The sequence below is a fragment of the Cyanistes caeruleus genome, chromosome 2 (assembly GCF_971803275.1).
Source record: "Cyanistes caeruleus chromosome 2, bCyaCae1.hap1.1, whole genome shotgun sequence".
Taxonomy (NCBI): domain Eukaryota; kingdom Metazoa; phylum Chordata; class Aves; order Passeriformes; family Paridae; genus Cyanistes; species Cyanistes caeruleus.
This window is the reverse complement of record NC_141702.1, coordinates 21,857,059-21,875,424: the sequence shown is the minus strand read 5'-3', so window position 1 is coordinate 21,875,424 and position 18,366 is coordinate 21,857,059. Positions and strand designations below refer to the sequence as shown.

The following is an 18,366-nucleotide window of genomic DNA, read 5'->3' as shown; positions in this document are numbered from 1 at the left end:
TGTCCCTACCTTTTTCAACTAGGAAATGCCTAAATTTTGAATATTTTAAAAAGGGCATCATTATTCTGTTTTTAATTACATGATTAGAAATGGATACATGCTCAAGGAACAGCATCATCAACTATTCTGTCCAACTAACTGCACCTATTTTTATATACTTAAAGGGATTCTATTATTAAACATTTTTTTAAATTTTATAGAATATTGTTCCTTAACTGTATATATTATTATTACAGGGATTCTATCCTACAGCTAGGAAACTATTAAATAGTTTTAAAAAATTTTATAGCATATTGTATCTTAACGGTATATATTCCAAGTCTAAACCTTTTTCAATACATCTAAAAATTTAATTTAACTGTGGAAGCTGACATATATAAAAAGTAGTTTCATGAGCTTGTTTAAAGTGTAAAAAAAAGGTCATCAATATGCAAATTCAATAGAAAAGAGTTTGAATCTTTTCAAAATATTTCTGAGAATTGCTATGTTGTATGGACTTTGCTGGAAGAAAGTACATACATATCTATTTATGCAGCATGTAACTCATGACATGTAAAAATGGAGCCAAATTAAAAAGAAATAATAATGAAAATAATGTTCTATGAGGCACAGTATGTTTGCTATTCAACAAGTAGAGACCAGCATAACTTTTCAGAATCTTTTTTTTTTCCCTCTAGCTGTGAATTTATCCTCAATCTGTAGAGAACATATTCACAGCTAGCAATAACAGCTAGCTGTGGATTAGTTTATAATTGAGACTTACCAGAAAAGTCATAGAGCTCAAACTACTACCTGGAGATGCATAAGAAAGGTAATTGCTAGCTGTAGGATTAAGTGTCTCCCCACAGGAGGGAACTTTAAAAGACTGAAATCAGAGTGTGCTCTTGTTGGAAAGAGGCTTGAAGCTAGAGGAATCATTTAATTTTATTTTTCAAAAGATCCTTTATAGGCTATTTTACGTTTTTCCTGACTGTGGTAGTTAAATTACGGCTTCCCCCTTGACTCACATCAGAGATATGCAATCACAGAAAACTAAAAAAAATAAAATAAAACAATGCAATAATGGATTCTAGAAAGAGGGAGTAAAACAGGGAATATTGCATTAATTAAATTATTCAAAACTTCATCCATTTTGCAAGTAACTAATATGACACAGTAAGTGCATGGAAATTTTTTCCTTTAAAAAGGTTTTTTAAGAAAAATATTTTTATTGAATTATCAATTTGGACTCTTTTTAGAAGAAAAAAACTTATTTATTTTTCACTCTTTTTGTGAAAACTGATCCTTTTTTTCCTTCCAAGTAATTTTCTGGATATATTTCAGTTTGGCTTTCAGAAGATGATTGCCTAAATATACTTAACAAAATGATTAACTAAAGTAGTTTTATTCCACGCAATTCTATATGAACTTTATTCAAGGTAATGTGTAAGCATTACAAATGATGTGGGAGAAATGTCATCAAATGGATTTTCTTGCACTGCAGTTTACCTATTCTTTATTTTTCTAATTTTTATGATACTATGATTGCTATGGACAAATAATATTTAAATAAATCTTCATATTATATTGATAAGATGTGCTGCCTTACTAAATTTTAGACTCATAGAACACTTGCCAAAAATAAATTAGGGATGTTAAGTAACCTGCATGAGTCTGTACATCCAAATTATTAAAACAGAAACTAAACCTTGTTCTCAGTTCTGTGTCTCAATCTTTATATCAGTTGTTCTTACTCCTGTCAGTTTATTCAGCTTTTGGATTTCAGCAGCAGAATGCATAGCCTGAGTATCTTGAAGGACAGAATTGACCAAAAAAAAGACTTTTTGTGCTAGTTAAGTTTCCAGTTTGAACTGTTCCTAGGGAAAACAAAGATGGGAGCATTTTGGTCCTAGGTAGTCACCCTGAGGTATGTGGGATTGGACTGTACAAGTTACACACACCCATGTCTTGATTGACTTCCTACCACAACATGAGTCTGCTTGGTTCTTGAGATTTTTTCTTAAAAATAGGCAGAGTAAATTAAACACAACAGCTAAATAAAGAGACATTCTTTATTTACATTTATTAAATAAAGAGACACTTGTATTTCTGCAGCTGTCTGCCAAGATGTTGCACGAATGCAGTGGGTCGCGTTGTGAGGCCGTGTGAGAGGTCAAGACCTGCTGCTAGTTGCTGATAACAGTCTTAGCATGGTCCACATGGAACATCTGTAGCAAGTAGATGTGGAACCAGTTCCTCTCTGTGTCTGTACTACTGATGCAGAGCAGTGGTTGATTCATTCTGGATTGCAGCATGAAAATCAAACACTATGATTTCCCTGTAGCTGGAATACACTGGAATGGAAACAGGCAGTGAACTAATCAGACTATATGAGTGCACATGGTAGCTGCTTCCATCTTATAATAATACTTCTAAGAAATTTCCAAGTTGCTACAGGAAAGTTACTTTAGAACATTTATTCAATAGCAAAATGAGAACATAAAACCAGAACTATTTGAAAATAGAGTTTCACTGAAGTAATTATCATGTACTTGGCTGATATAAGAACATACACTGATTAGATTATCCAGGAGGTCCTCTGTAGCTCTATCTTTCAGGAAAGTCCCATAAATGAGTATCTGTAATCTGATGTTTTGCCCTTTCCAAACAGGGGCGTTCTCATATTTCTTGTATGCCAGGAACAGTTCGACGCTGGAACTATCCATCTCCTCTCTGCATTGGTATGGAAACTTGTTTTCAGTTTTCTGACCATCAGTCACAAGAAACTCCTGACCTTGTCATGCCCATTATTCCTCAACTTAATTCTGCTTCATTCAAAACTTTTTTGAGTTTCCATTTGTATCTATGAAATATGAAAACAATTTTTTAAAAAGGAAATTTTTTTATCTATATATGGTTAAATGGTATTTAAAAAAATATTGTGAGAGTGGGTAAAGGAGGAAATCCATATGTTAACCATTTTTGTAGCTTTCCCTGACTACACTCCTTTGAATCAGGATGAACCTTCTTCATAAAGGAGAGGAAGTTAACAGATTCCTTTTGCAGGGTGCTCAGCTTGGAAAACTTAGGAGCCAGGCAGGTTGTGCAGGGCACCTAGGAGATTTCCTAAGCAGGCACTAGAGAGCAGCTCTGAAGCCAAGCCTTCAGGAGTGGTGGAATGAAAAGGAGTTTTAGGGATCCAGAAAAGTCTGGCTCTTTTCATCTGAGAAATGTCATCTGATAAGTGATGCTGAGTTGAAAAGTAAAGCTAAAAAGCATTTTCCTTTTAAGTACATTTAGACCTTAGCCAAACAGATCTGGGTCTTCTGTGCGTAGGAAATAATCTTCTGCCATATTTTTTCTTGATTAGACAAAATTTAAGACAGTCAAGATTCTACTGTATTTTGGTATGTTTACTTCAAGAAAAAGCAGGAAGTGAGGGGTGAGAAGCACAAGTCCATCATAATGTACTGTCGCTTTAGCTTTGAAATACATTCTTCAGTGAAAGCTTTTCATTTCAATATTCAATCAGCAAAAGCTAGTTCTATTAGTTTCATATCTCAGAGGAATTCAAAATATTGGAATGATATTGAACAACACTAATGTGAAATAATTTATAGATTCCTTGTCAAGTTCAGCCCATACATTATTTTGTATTGTCAAATTATTTTGTATTGCTTCTACAAAACAGTCTCTTTTGATTGATATGAAAGCAGTACATTTCCTTCCAATAAGTTTTAGAAATGGAAAATGTATTCAAGGAGGGGTGTTTTGGGCTCTGGGCACTTTTTGTTGTTTCTTTTTATGGTAACCTTATGTTTCACCTTGCATATTAAATATTGTTCCTTTTTGCAAACATTGAGCTCTTTGAATTATGAAATTGTGCTATCCTGGGAGCTAAAATACCCCTAAGAAAAGAAACAAACCATTAAAACATAACCTTCCCTCTTCTCTTGCCTCTAACACTTAAATTGTTCATTTTTATAGAATGCAAACAAAAATCAGTGCAGTTATTACAATAGACAGTATCACAGTATCATAATTGTGTTATCAGATCATGTATTAATGTAATGCCTGGCAAGAAGACTCACAGGCCTTAAAGTAATGACTCCTCAAGTACTAAATATAAATTACAATATTCTAATTTTATTTCTTAAAGTTATTCTTACTTAATACTGCTGTCCTAGTGTATGTATAAACTCAGACACTTTTTTGCAAGTTGCTTCACATATTTATAGCTTTGCTTTACGTCATCCTACATAATGCAATTGGGTTTTCAATTTCCAAACATGAATTTGCTGAATAGAAGCATACCAATAGAAAGCAAGAATTATTCTGTTACGCAGCAAGTCTATTGTCTTTCTGAATTAAAGTAAAAACTGTGGTGGAGGTGTTTGTTTGCTATTTTGTTTTTAAATTCAAGTGTATTTTTTATTATATTGAGTATTAGATTTGTTGCTGCATCATGATTTGGGATCATAATTCAGTTTAATTCTAGATTTGTTCCTCTGATTGTGAAACATATCTCAGCATATCACCAGACATTTTTAACAGTAATTGCGAAGCTGAGACAATGGGTTGTCCTGTCTATACGTGCAACTACACATTTGTAGTTATATTCCAGTAAAGACATCACCTTAAGTAAAGATTTTGCTCTGAACTGATTCCATTTTTTTTCCTCCTTCATGTGGAGTGTTTTGACTATAATAAATTTCACTGCTTTTGGGTCATGGGAGCAAAATGAAAAATCCATTTTGAATTAAGGATATGTCAAATACTAAGAAATAATATTAATAAAAGATACAGTGATTTTCTTTTTCTTTTTAATAGCTAAATGTGGTGGAACACTGACAAACATGGCTGGTGTGATCCTGAGCCCAGGTTTTCCTGGAAATTACCCCAGTAACTTAGATTGTACATGGAAAATTTTGTTGCCTATTGGATATGGTAAGTAAACTTATATTGGAAGAGCAATTATTTGTAATAATCAGATTTAAATGTATATTTTAATATATTTATATAAATTAAAAAATTATTATTATACATATTTTATTTCCAATATGACGTGGACTTTATCAAGTGAATATGTTGCAAGCCCTAACATAATTATTTGCTATATTTGAAATGAAAATGGTTGGCAATTTTAAAATGTGACTTTGCCAGAGAAACTTGTTATTTACTCAGTCTGTCTCAGAAACTGATTTCAAAGCAAATGAGATCTGTGGCATGAAGAAATATCAGGTAAAATAAATAATTTGACTTTTAAATTAAATAATGGTCTTTTGTTCTCCAAGTGACTTTTTAAACAGTGTTTTATGTTCTATAAAAGTAGACAAAACCTCACTTCTAGAACTACGAATTTGGTTAAAATCATTCTCAAACTTGATTCCAAATCCTAGATTACAGTTGCCAACTTAGAATCTTTGTAGGTTTACATGGAAACTGTTGTCATACAAAGAATACCTTCAGAAATAAGTAAAAACTATGTTGAAAAGGTAATCATGGATAATAAGGAATCTGTAAGTACAAAACACAGCCTTTTATCATTATCAGAACTGAGAGAGGAATAAGTTTCCTTGCCGTGAAAATTCACATCCCATACTATAAACTCAATGTCAATGTTCAACAAGAAAATTAATTTTAAAATCTCATTACTAAGTTTACTATTTTTTTCTGAGGAAATTAGTTTATTTCCACGTTCTCCACTTGCATTCATAAGAGGGATTTTTGTAGTGAGATGTACTACTTTCATAGTATTTCACTAAGTTAATCTGTAGAACTGCTTTGCTGCTCTTTAGAATAGTGCCCTTTATCAGTGAACACAGGGCAAAACTGAACCACCATAATTATGGATAGCCTTAGTAGCCTTAGATATCCTTATAGATGTAGGATAACCACAGACAGAACATCCTTTGCTAGTTTGGACATTATCTAGCTACATTTTCAAGGTAATAGAAATGATAAGTAATGTCATCCTAATTAGGTTATTACAATACAGCCTTTGAAAAATAGTCCTTCATATGTGTCAGAGTTGCTCTTTTTCTTTAAGCTTTTCCATGTAGAAAATTTTTCATGAATTATTTGCACATGAGCACCTTCTATCCTGTTATTCTTTCTCTCACTTCTTTGAAAGTCTCTGGTGCTGGTTATTCTACAAATAGAAAATATAATAGTTTTGTTTAGTAAGGGTTTTAACGCATACAAGGTGTTCATAGCACTGATCTATCATTTCCTTCAAAAATACTACAAAGGATGTTTTTTACCACCAAGTTCCTACAGTGATATTCTTCCTCAAGTATTTTTTTAAATAATCCTCATATAATATCTTTACATCACGTTAAAAAAAAAACTAATTGATGTGATCTTTCACAAAGTACTTCTACTTGGGTATTATTTTAATTTGAAGTATAAGCTTGTCTACTGAAAAGCTGTTTGTTTACATACATTCTATTGTATTAAAACAATTGTGTGCTTAAACAGTCTAACAAAAAAATTGTGGGAGATAAATGTGTACCAAAATATAGTGCTCTCTTCATTACATGAAAATGTATCAGTCATGTAAAAGAAGACATTACTAAAATTGAAATAATTTAAAATTGATCACATATATTTTCAAGTGAGTATTTGTGATTTTAAAATTATCACATGTAGCTGTTAATTAATTCACATTTGTGAAAACTATTCCCTCAGCTTGGAATTTTCATTATTCAGAGTATTTTCAAGTGAGAGAGGAAGTGCTGTTGAGATTCAAGCAGGAAGTAATATAATTATAGTCTGACCAGATAATGATTTATTTTCTGCAGCTATCAGTTTTATTCCATGTAATTTTATGTAAGAAATTGTTTAGTGTAGAAAAATTCTTCTCTGACATATCAAATTGACACTTGCAAATTGTGTAAACTTGGACTTAAGGCTTGAGGGAACACATACAATGTGTTCTCTAATTGAAATAAGCATATTTGAAACTACTTCAGGTAGTTGTCTTTAAACCTACTTTAATATTTTTAAAACACAAAGCCTTTCTATACTGAATATACACAACTAGACACAGAAATTCCTTCTCAGAAATTAAATTAGAATGATTCAGTTTTAAAGGTACACCACATCTCATCAGAGACTATTTCATAACAGAAAATGCTTTTATTCAAATACCTAAATAATGTTTGGGCACTATATCCATATGCCAAATTTGATTATCTGCTTGTCACTTTTGCAATTTAGGTATAACACTAAGTTTCTGCTCAATTCTTTATCATTTCCATGGTGCTGACGTCCCATCTCAGTTGGGAATCACTAGCCATCAATATTGAAGTCAAGATGTTTCCGGGTGCTTGGTGTTCTACCTCATCTCAGACCCTGAGAGCACTGTAAAATTAGTGACTTCATCCAAGCCAGACTAGCCATATCAAGCATCATGCAGAGAGGGCTGATATTAGGACTGATAGGTTCAGTGTGTACCCCTCTGTTGATAGCACTGGATTAAGTGTTCTTATTCAGCAGCTGAAATACTTGTTTTCATACCTCCCACTTTGCATAGGTCAGAGAAGGTACTAGAACTAAATATCCCATATTTTTACAAGTGTTTTATAATAACCAGTTTATTTGGTAGCTTATTTAATTTCTCTCATAGAAAAAAAAAGAAAAATCTTTTTTATACCATTGATTTAATCTTAAACCACAGAGGTGAAGAAATCAGCTATAAACAAGACTGAGTGAATTACCCTGGTAATCTATTACCCTGGTAATTAATCTATAGTGTTCTCTCCTGGAATGAAGAATATGTCTCAACTGCTAAGTAAGCATGTCAAGCAGAGTTAAGGCATTGATTATTTCACACTGCTTTGTTGGCTCATTCTGTAATTCTGTTTTATTCTATTACAGCTGGTTCTTCACAGTCTACCAGAGCAAAGTTAGGCCCAAAAAGTGCAGTTGTAAGTTACTAGGTTTCCAAACCAGGGATTCATCCCTCATTTCTGTTTTGATATGATACATCTGCCTAGTTTAAGACTGGGTTTCAGGTCCTTAGTCCACAGGAAATAGTGCCAGAACTTCAAAACAGCTCTTCTCATGAGATTATGTTATACTTCCAACTGTTCAGCATGTTTTGAATGCTGAAAAGCCTTGTTCAAGCACCTGATTCCTGGACAGGGTTTGTGGTAAATTTTCTGAAGTCCCTGTCACCAGTCTGGAGTTCAGTGCGTCTTACACGGCTGCGTACAGGATAAAATGGCTTCAAAGACACACTGGCCTAAGCTACAGGGAAAAGGAGACAAATATAGATGATGTGGGGCAGGAAAAATGAGGTAGAGTAGATAGCTGGAGGTAGGTAAGTAATCTTCTGCCTCAGAAAGATCGTTCTGTTAGTAACCTCCCTGGGTGCCTAGCTGATCCTGAGCCTTTGTGGGAGGCCTTGGCCCAGCTACAGGGATGCACTTGGAGTGGAAGAGTCCCCACCATGCCATGGCACAGCAGGATTTGTGGTTTGTCCCTCCCTTGAGTCTTTCTGTTTATTGATTCAGGAATATGAAAAATCCCCAGTGTTGACTTTGTGGCTTTATGGCTTGCTTTCATTTGTCCCTTTATGTGTGGTTATGATATTTATTAGTAACCAGAAAAAAAAAGAAACTCCAACTCTTGTAATACTCAGCAGCTATTTTTTTAACTTCAGCATCCCACTTTGAATGGCAACTAAAGTATAAATATAGAGCCTGTAACAACTATTATCATTTTATTTTTATTTCCATGCTTTGCTATTAAGCAACGTGAGTTATAAAATTTTTCTTCCTTTCTCAATGCTACAGGTGCACACATTCAGTTTCTGAATTTCTCCACTGAAGCAAATCATGATTTCCTTGAAATTCAGAATGGGCCTCACCACACCAGTTCTATGATTGGCCAGTTTAGTGGAATGGAACTCCCATCACCCTTGCTAAGTACTACTCATGAAACACTTGTCCATTTTTATAGTGATCACTCAGAAAACAGGCAAGGATTTAAGTTGACATACCAAGGTAAGTATGAACTAGCACAATGATCTTTATGGCTAGAAAGAAAAAATAAAATTTTAATTGTTTTTATTATTATTTTAGAAGATAAGCCTGGTATATATTATATAGCATTTTAAAATCTGAAGATTGTTTAATAAATAGGTTGGAATTTTTAAAATTGAAATTTTTTTGAGTTGGAATCTTTGTTATACTGATGTAAAAGCCTGAGAAGAAGATTATGTCATTTGCCAAAGGTCACATAGCTGATAACCCTTTCCATTCCATTCATCTGTACTGTTATCAATTCATCCTACTAACTTTCACTGTCTTGTTTTCTCATTTCTATAATCTTTTTATGATTAATGTAATGACAAAAGTTATTTTAAATATTTAGGTGAAAAGTCTTATCATTTCCTATGTTATGTATTTGCAGTCTAGACTCCTGTGAAAATCACCAGGAAATGAAAAAACACCAGATAATACATTCAATATTCATTTTCAAACACATATAATCAGTATTTGAAAACGTGAAGTTTTTGTGGTCCTTTACTGTTGGCTTTTTTCTTCATCTTCATTGTTTCTTTGCTTGTTTGATTTACCATTAGTGACAATAAAACATCATTAGTTTGTGCATATTTCTAAACTGTTAAAATAGTCTTATTGTCAACAGTTGAGCACCATTACAGGTTCTGAACAGTTTAACAAAATTGAATGGCTGGTTTAATTTTCAGATATCTGTGAGGGATTTCATGCCACCTATTTCTAGAATCTTAATTTGAGTAACTTAATCATGTGTTGGGGGTTAACACCAGTGGGCTGTTAAACACCACACAACTACTTGCTCACTTCCTACCCACCCCAGTGGGATGGGAAAAGAGGAAAGGAATACTCAAACAAAGCTTGGGGGCAAAGATAAAAAACATTGTTTAACAGGTGAAGGAAGCATAAGGCAAAGAAGAGAGAAGGAAAACAGAATGATGCAAAGACAACCACTCGCCACCTCCCACAGGCAGACTGATGCCCAGCCAAAGACGGCTAATGTCTCTAGTCCCCTTCTTTTGCCTTTTGTTGTTGAATATGATTCCATGTGGTATGGATGATCTCTACTTAATTCAGGTCATCTGCCTGGTTGTGTCCTCACTCACCCTATTGTATATTCCAAATTTATTTACTGGCAGAGCATAGTGGGAAACAGAGATGGCTTTGATGTTGTTCAGCAAAAGCCAGAACATTCATGTGTTATCAGTATTCTTTTGGCCGCAAACTGAAGACACAAAAAGATATGGAGCTTCTATGAAGACAGCAAACTCCATAATTTCCAGGCCCAGTATATCATTTATTTGCATACATACGCATATATACATTTATAGTTAGATGATATCTATAGAGTCAATGGACAGCAAGAAAGTTTCTGAACACCTGAATTAGTCTGATGCTCATAAAGCATGCCCACAAAGAAATCATGACTCCCTGTCATCTGTAGAATTTTGTTCTGTTACATAGTCTTACAATATACACGCATCACACCCAACTAATGTTAGTTTCCTTCTGACCAGCCAAAAATAATTGTGATTGTCAAGTTACAAGAAATGACAAGTCAAATACAAAGCCATGTGATATATTTTCTATACATTCTCCAGTAATCTTTGTTCTGGTTCTAATTTTTAGTGTGTTTTTCCTTGCCGTAACAAGCTCTTCCTCACTAACAGCATTTTCTACCCTGAAACTAGTAGTTAAATCATACTTTGTTTGTAGACTGTATAACATGTTCTTCTAGGAGCAGTGCCATAGCTTAGGCAACAAATGCATAGTTTTATTACTCTTTTCTTCTATTCTTCCCTTTCTTACTAAGTCCACTAGGATTATTTGGTCTGCTCTGAAGTCAATGGGAATGTGATGAAGAGGGCATGATAAAATAGGAACTGCAATTTTTCTGTTCATTCTAATCATCTCTTCTGAAAATCAGTTGCTTTTTAGATAAGTTGCATGCTTTCTACTTCTCCCACTTGCAACTTGTTAACTGTCAACAAATGTATGATCATGACTGTATCAATGACTGTGTAAATTTTTATCCTATTATGTAAACATAGGAAAAGCAATTAACTTAAAACCAGAGCAAGATATTATGAAATATTACATTTTTGCATTACATGGGACTTAAATACGTTTCAAGTGATGAAGATTGTGTTAGTAGTATTCTCAAAATGAAATGTCAAAAAAGTAGTATTCATTGAAATTCAGAAACTTGTAGTAGTACTTTCCAAGTACTTATAGAAAAAAATCCAGAAAAATATTAAATTCTCAACAGTGATAATTTGATAAAACTTTTCACAGCTAAATTATTAGTCTAATAGTTAAAATAGTAGAACAAAAAAAATAGCAGAACCAAGAAAGAAATACAGTTAAATTAACTGACATTTGGGTCATTCTAATTTCAACTAAAAATTATAACTAGTATTTATCTTGTTTCACAAAATGTGTAGTTATGGGTATATTTGCACTATCAAATGCATATACATTCATCCACTTTTATGCTTCCCATGAGTAAGAATCAAAGCAACTTCATCTGTTAAGACAACTCATGCAGTTCATTTTTATGTGTTACTCCTTACCTATAGAGAGAGTATTTTGGTGTGGATGTGGGTGCATATATGTCGGTATGTTAAAGAATGTATGGGTTTAAAACATTTAAAAAAACCTAATACATAATCCACAACATAATCCACTTCAATAAAAAAATCAAGTGCTGGAAAAAATGAATTATTCTAAAAGGTATTTATCATACAAAGTATATGTTGGTTTTGAAAGCTGACTTTTCCTATTCCACATCTCTTGTCCTTAATACTTAGATATCTTTTCTGATGAATTATCTCTGGATTTTCAGGCTCTTTTTTAATATTCTATTTCTCAATTACTCTCTCTTCTCTTAGATTATATGCAATTGCTGAAACTCAACTTAAAAAATAATTCTCCATTTCTCTAATGTTACTTTTTCCTTCTTTCTTCCCTATTAGAAGTTTTCCTTTCAGTAGATCAAATGGCATACAAGTCTTAGCCTGATTTGTTTGGATGATGGAATTTAGCATCATTTTGTTGTCTGGCTGTCACCCTTTTTGTCATCTTTCTTTACACAATTTTGTCACTATTGTCCAGTTTCAGTAAAATTTCGCTGTTCTGAAATAAAGCCCTTGTTTAGAAGAAAGATGCAACATTACTCCACAGATTTCAATTCAGTTTGGCTTGTTTCCTATCCAGTTAGAATACTCTTTTTCACAACTCAATTTAATATGCAATGTCTTCCCTAACTGCTATTCATGGGATATAAATGTGGGAGGGAGATAAAATATGAGAGTTTAGTATGAATGTCACATTCAAAATCTTCTTATGGGCAAAAGGGATACTATGGAAAATACTATGGAAAGCTAAGAATTTATTTTTAGTCCAATTGATGCTGACACAGTTAAGTTGTCTACTTTTGTCATTTCTAGAAATGAATGTGAAAAGCAAAGCAAATGATGCTGAGATCCTGACATCTTTATACATTTAACCACATGGGTGTTTTTAAGAGTTCATCTAATTGATTTCATTTTAGGATGTCCTAAAATACTATAATTGGGGGAAAAAAAAATTATAAATAAAATAAGCATTACTTTTCTAGTAGCGAAATTAATTTAATTTACCTTTAAAAAAAAAGAAGAGTAGGCAAAAAGTATGCAGTTACAGTCACATTTGCCAAACCCATTCTAGTTGTCTTAGTGAATGTGTTACATATTAGGAGTGCCCACAAAATTGCATAGCTTAGTTCTAATCTGATCTGTTACATTTCAATTACATTTAAAGAGATTTAAGATTAAATTCAGGGTTTTTACTGTATGGTACTAAACTCAGTCCAATTCAAGGACTGATTTTTTTAAGTGAAAATAATTGCCTTTTCTGCCAACGAGAATACAATACATAAGGGCACTAAGGTAGCAGACTTTTTTCCAGGTAAATACCTTTTTTGTAGATACCAATCTAAAAATAAAGAGAGGTGGGTGATGGCTATGCTTATTCAATCATGCTTGCATGCTATAAAAAAAATGGATTTTTCTAGAGATCTTGGGATTTTATGAAGGATAAGGTTCTTTGATAACCTCTCATCTCAAGGGAAAGCAAAGAATATAAACATTGTAGAGTGAATTATGAAACTAATAATGCGATTTTTCAATTTTTCTACTGATTTTCTGAAGGCTGGAAAATGGTTATGAGATTGAATCTTAATATAGCTTGGGACTGTATATTATTTTTAGGAAGAAGAAAAGTGAATGCACACTGAGAACTGTAAAATATTTTCTACCCATACTTGCTATACATACCATACATACCCATCTAGTGCTGGGCCTTAATTCTCACAGCACAGGATTTGAAAATATAACCTAAATACTGTGTATTTCTGAATGCATTAAAAAGCTTTGTCTCTTTAGCAGAACCCTGGGGGAATTACAGCTCTCAGTACCATTGCTGATCATATCCTTATTGTTTCATGCTCTGATATTTTAATTTTCTCTTTTCCCTTCAGCTTTGCAGTTGCAATGCATAGGGAATGGTGGGTATTCCATTATGTTAAAGATGGATTGCTGAATTTCTGTGTGTTGTGGAACCTTTTGTTTCACTTGTAGCAAGAAGGAAGTTCACAGTGATTGCCTGTTGAACTACTGGGAGAAGTTAGAGATTTTTTTTTTTTTTCCAAGATAATGAAATTATTTTAAAAGTGACGGACTTTTTAAAGAGCAACATTTAAGTTTAATTACATTTTTTCTGCTGTTGAAATAACTTTTGTACTGTTTAGTTAAAAAAGAGAAGCATTGAGAAAGACTGTCTCTTGTTATGAGTGTTATAGTTTTGTCACCTATGTAAAATAGCAAGGAGAGGAAATGACCACAAATACATAGAACATTTCTATACCTCATTTGACTGGTGATCTTGAGGTTCTGAGACCCCCATATATGTCAAATCTCAATATCTGAGATATAAACAGTCTCTGTACACTAAGTCTGAGAAGAACAGTCACAGAAGTTTGATTGGCAAGCCATTATGCCAGCTCAGAAAAAATGCTTTTAAGGCCTTTGAGAGATTCATAACAGAATTTAGTGTACGAAGAACACAGTCTAATGGGTTATAAGACGTATTTGTGGGCTTTAATTCCTGTACATATTATTGTTTCCTCAGCTGCTAATAGTTCTGGAACATCTCTTTTTTTTCCCACATATCTCTCCCTTTAGGGCTAGAGCTTCTTTAAGGAAGCAGAATAAATGTTTGATTTGTATAATTTTTGCTGTGGAAGTCCTAGTTCCTATTATTGGAACTATAACACTATTTTCGGTCTGCTCTAAATCTCAATATGAGATAAAGCTAAATATGAAGTAAGAATTTTTCTCTCATATATTTCAGAGTTTGAGCAATATGTTCCAGAAAATACACAGCAAAAATTTCTAATTTCCCTCCCTTTTTTCCATAAACACTCATGTACATACAAAACATGATTTAAACATGTTAAATCTGACGGCCTTTATCTGGAAAAAAAGATGATTATGATGGAGCTTCCGAGCCATAGGAATCACAGAATGAAAAGGGCATTGTTGAAAAGCTACTGTATTTCTAAAATGGTTTCAAATTATGTCCTAGGGTAGGAATGCTAAAGGAAATGAAATAGAATTTTTTGAGGGCCTTGTAGCAAATTGTTTTCTAAATCATTAAGTGATGTCTTATGATGTCATGACTCAGTCATGATATCTAATAAGATTATGTTCTTTGGTGCCTACAACAATAAGCTGAGGTTCTAGATTGCCAGTCCTATCCTGGGCTGCAATCTGCATTCTGGGCTTCCATAAAAAGAGGCATTGGCAGCAGATCAAGGGGGGGGCAATTCTCTCCCTCTGCTTCACTCTCTTGAGACCCCACCTGGAGATTCAGCTCTGCATTCAGCTCTGGTGCTTCAAGCACAAACCAGGCACAGCCCTGTTAAAGTGGGTCTGGAGAAAGACTGGAAAGTAAACAGCAGGCTGGAGCACCTCCTCTGTGAAGAGAGGATGAAAGAGTTGGCGTTCAGCCTAAATGAGAAGTTTCAGGAAGTCCTTACTGTGGCCCTTAAGTGAGAAGGGTCAGCAGTTTTAAATCAAAAGATGGTAGACTTAGATTGGACATAAGGAACATGAAGGTGGTAAGACACCGAAACAAGAAAATTTGTGAATTCCCAATCCCTAAAGGAAAATAGTAAAGTAACACCTAAAGAAAATATGCCACTGGATTTTGTGCACATTTGCAGGCCTGTATAACATGTATGTCACCAGCTGCTAAAATAAACACCTCATCCAACATTAGGCACGGAATTTCATTTGGCACTGAATGTGGCAGCTGAGAATTGTGAAACTCTGCTGATTTTCCAGGATGAGCTGGGTAAGACCAGCAAGAAGAAAAACCCCTGCCTTCCTCTAAAGCTGCTTTAAACAAATGTCACTCTGGACTGCATCTACATGCCCCAGAGTAATCCCTTCAAGATTTTTCAGGTAGTGCTTGAATCCATACCTCTGAACCAGCAAAGCCAACGATTTAAAACAGAGGGAAAAGAGCATCCCAGACCTTCTCCCATCCTCACCATCCATTCCAACATGGGAACGGAGTCATTCGGTTGGAGGGAAAACACGGACTGGATTTCGCCTGGACTACGGAATGGAGTCAGTGAAATCCCCACCTTCTGCTCCCACTGTTTTTTTCTGGTCTAGGCTGACTGTAGTTACACTGATTAAATCTCCCCACCTGCAGAGATGTAGCCTGCTTATCAGCTCACTCCAAAGTGAGGTTAGATGACAATTCTAGCAGTCTGATCTACTAAAATATATTGATACCCATGGCAGGGAAGTTGGAACTAGATCAACTTTAAAAAGCCTTTCCAAAAAAACTCATGGTGGGCCAGTCTAGTCTGAGAAGTGGATTTTTTATTGAGTCAGTAGTTATACACACCATGATATTGGAGGAATGTACAAGAAGCCTAAATGAAAGTTTTAAGTGAGCTAATTGTGAGCTTTCCTAGCATTTGAGTGATTGCATGCTCAATTATCTGCTAATACCATTTTATTGTAAAGCAATTATTTCCATGTTTAAGTGTTACAGAAATATGTGACACTTGAAAAACCAATAAGTCATCCTAGTATAAGTAAGTATATCCTAGTAAGTAAGATGGAAAATACATTTGAACCATAGCAACAAGGTAGCAGAGAATAATTTCCTCAACATTTCTGTTATGATTTACAATCTTTTCTTATCAGCAGAAAAATCTACTGCACAAATACATGCCAAATGGCTTTAGGAGATAATTTTAAAATGCAAGTATTTGACTGTTGCCAATATTGGAATTAAATCTTTTCCTTTACATTTTATTTCAGGCTCTCACTAGAGTTTTTGTCTGCAGTGGAATGGAATCTCAGTTTGTAGAGCTCAGTAGCAAATAAGTCTTCAGGCATGACACCCATAAAAAGGGCTTTCTAGTGCAAGTTGTTATATCAGGATTTGTTGGCAGAATTTGTTAGTCATGACTACTGCTCTGTTAAATCAGGTGTTATTGCATATATCAAAAGAACAAAGAAGAATATAAATTATATTTATACTAAAACTATAAAATATTTCCTGAGTGGCTTATAAATCATAGTATCCTAGTCACATGGATCACCTGACCAATAATTTATGAGTCATCTATAGGATTTATACCAGAAAAGACAAGCAGAGTATGTTAAATTTTATACATTATTTTCTAAAATAACAGATAGCAAAACAAAGTTACACTCTGCTCATATGCAAGCGCTTTCATCCCCAACTGTCTGACCTTCAAATTAATGGTGATCTGCTTTAGACACAGGTTTTTCTCTTACTAAAACAAATACCAGACCAAACCCACAAAATTTCCGCGTGTGTTTTGTTTGCCTTATTTACAATAGGCAAAAAGCATATGCATTTCTCAATAAAAAGTACAAGGAGCTTCTCCATAAAGAGACTGTCTACAAATCTATGGGGCCTGATAGAATTCATTTAAGAGTCCTCAAAGAGCTGGCTGATGTAATTGCAAAACCTCTCTTGATTTTTAAGCAGTCTTGGGAGTCTGGAGAGGTCCCAGCTGACTCAAAGCTAGTGGACATTGTCCTGGTTTTCAAGAAGGGCAAGAATGAGGATCCCAGGTACTGTAGCCCAATAATCTCACTTTACTGCCTGGTAAATTTATGGAGAAGCTTATTCTGGGAGGTATTGAAAAAACCCAGAAAGACAATGCAGTTATTGGTCACAGCCAGCACAACTTCATGAGAGAAAGTCTTGCTTATCAAACTTGCTTTCCTTTGATGACAAGGTAACCCACCTCTTGGATAAAGGGAAGTCAGCTCATATGATCTTCTTGGATTTCAGCAAAGCTTTTGATACTGTTTCTTAGAGGATATTTCTGGACAAAATGTCCAGCACACAGCTGGATAAACACATCACATGATGAGTGAGCAACTGGCTCATGGTTTGGGCACAAAGGGTGACTGACAGGGATGACACCAGAGTGGTGGCCTGTCACTAGTGGGGCTCACAGGACTCTATCTCAGGCCTTGTGCTCTCCCACAATTTAGTAGGTAACCTGGAGGCAGGACTGGAAGGAATACTAAGAAAGCTGGCAGATGATAGAAAACTGGGAAGAGGTGTTGACTCCCATGAAGGCACAGAGGCCCTGCAGAAAGACCTCGGCAAATTAGAGGATTGGGCAATCACCAAGCATATGAAGTTCAATAATGGAAAGTGCTTGGTTTTGCACCTGGAATGTGCCAACCCAGGCTGTACAGACAGGCTGGGGAATGAGATTGTGGAAAGCAGTGCCACAGAAAAGGACCTGGAGATCCTGGCTAATTGAAAGCTGAATATGAGTCAGCAGTGCCCTGGCAGCCAGGAGTGTCAGTGCTGTTCTGGGGACATCAGGCCCAGCATGGCCAGCCAGGCAAGGGAGGGGATTGTCCTGCTCTGCTCTGCACTGGGGCAGCCTCACCTGCAGTGCTGGGGGCAGTTCTGGGCACTGCAATATAAGAAATATATTAAACTATTAGAGACAGTACAAAGGAGGGTAAAAAGATGGTGAAGAGCCTTGAGAGGAAGCTGTAGGAGGAATAGCTGAGGGCACTTGGTCTGTTCAGGCCTGGAGGAGACTGAGAGGAGACATCATTGCAGTCTACAACTTCCTCACCACCTGCTGTCTGATACCAGAACCCCCTTCCTGAACATATAATACCAGGCATGATGTTCTATGGTATGAAATATCCCTTTGGTCAGTTCAGGTCACGTCACTGGTAGACCATGAGACAAATTAAAAAAAAAAAAAAAAAAAAAAAAAAAAAAAAAAAAA

The 18,366-nt window shown here is 34.8% G+C and overlaps 1 protein-coding gene across 4 annotated transcripts in view; it reads left to right on the top strand.

Moving 5' to 3' along the window:
• The window catches only part of CSMD1 (CUB and Sushi multiple domains 1), a 1,072,055-nt gene that overhangs the window by 942,149 nt on the left and 111,540 nt on the right, over nucleotides 1-18,366 (top strand). For all 4 annotated transcript variants that reach the window (XM_086876027.1, XM_086876026.1, XM_086876028.1 and 1 more), the window contains exons 39-41: nucleotides 2,651-2,720; nucleotides 4,810-4,926; nucleotides 8,781-8,990. In XM_086876027.1, coding sequence (XP_086732153.1) covers nucleotides 2,651-2,720; nucleotides 4,810-4,926; nucleotides 8,781-8,990 — 397 coding nt within the window. The remainder of the gene's footprint in view (nucleotides 1-2,650; nucleotides 2,721-4,809; nucleotides 4,927-8,780; nucleotides 8,991-18,366) is intronic.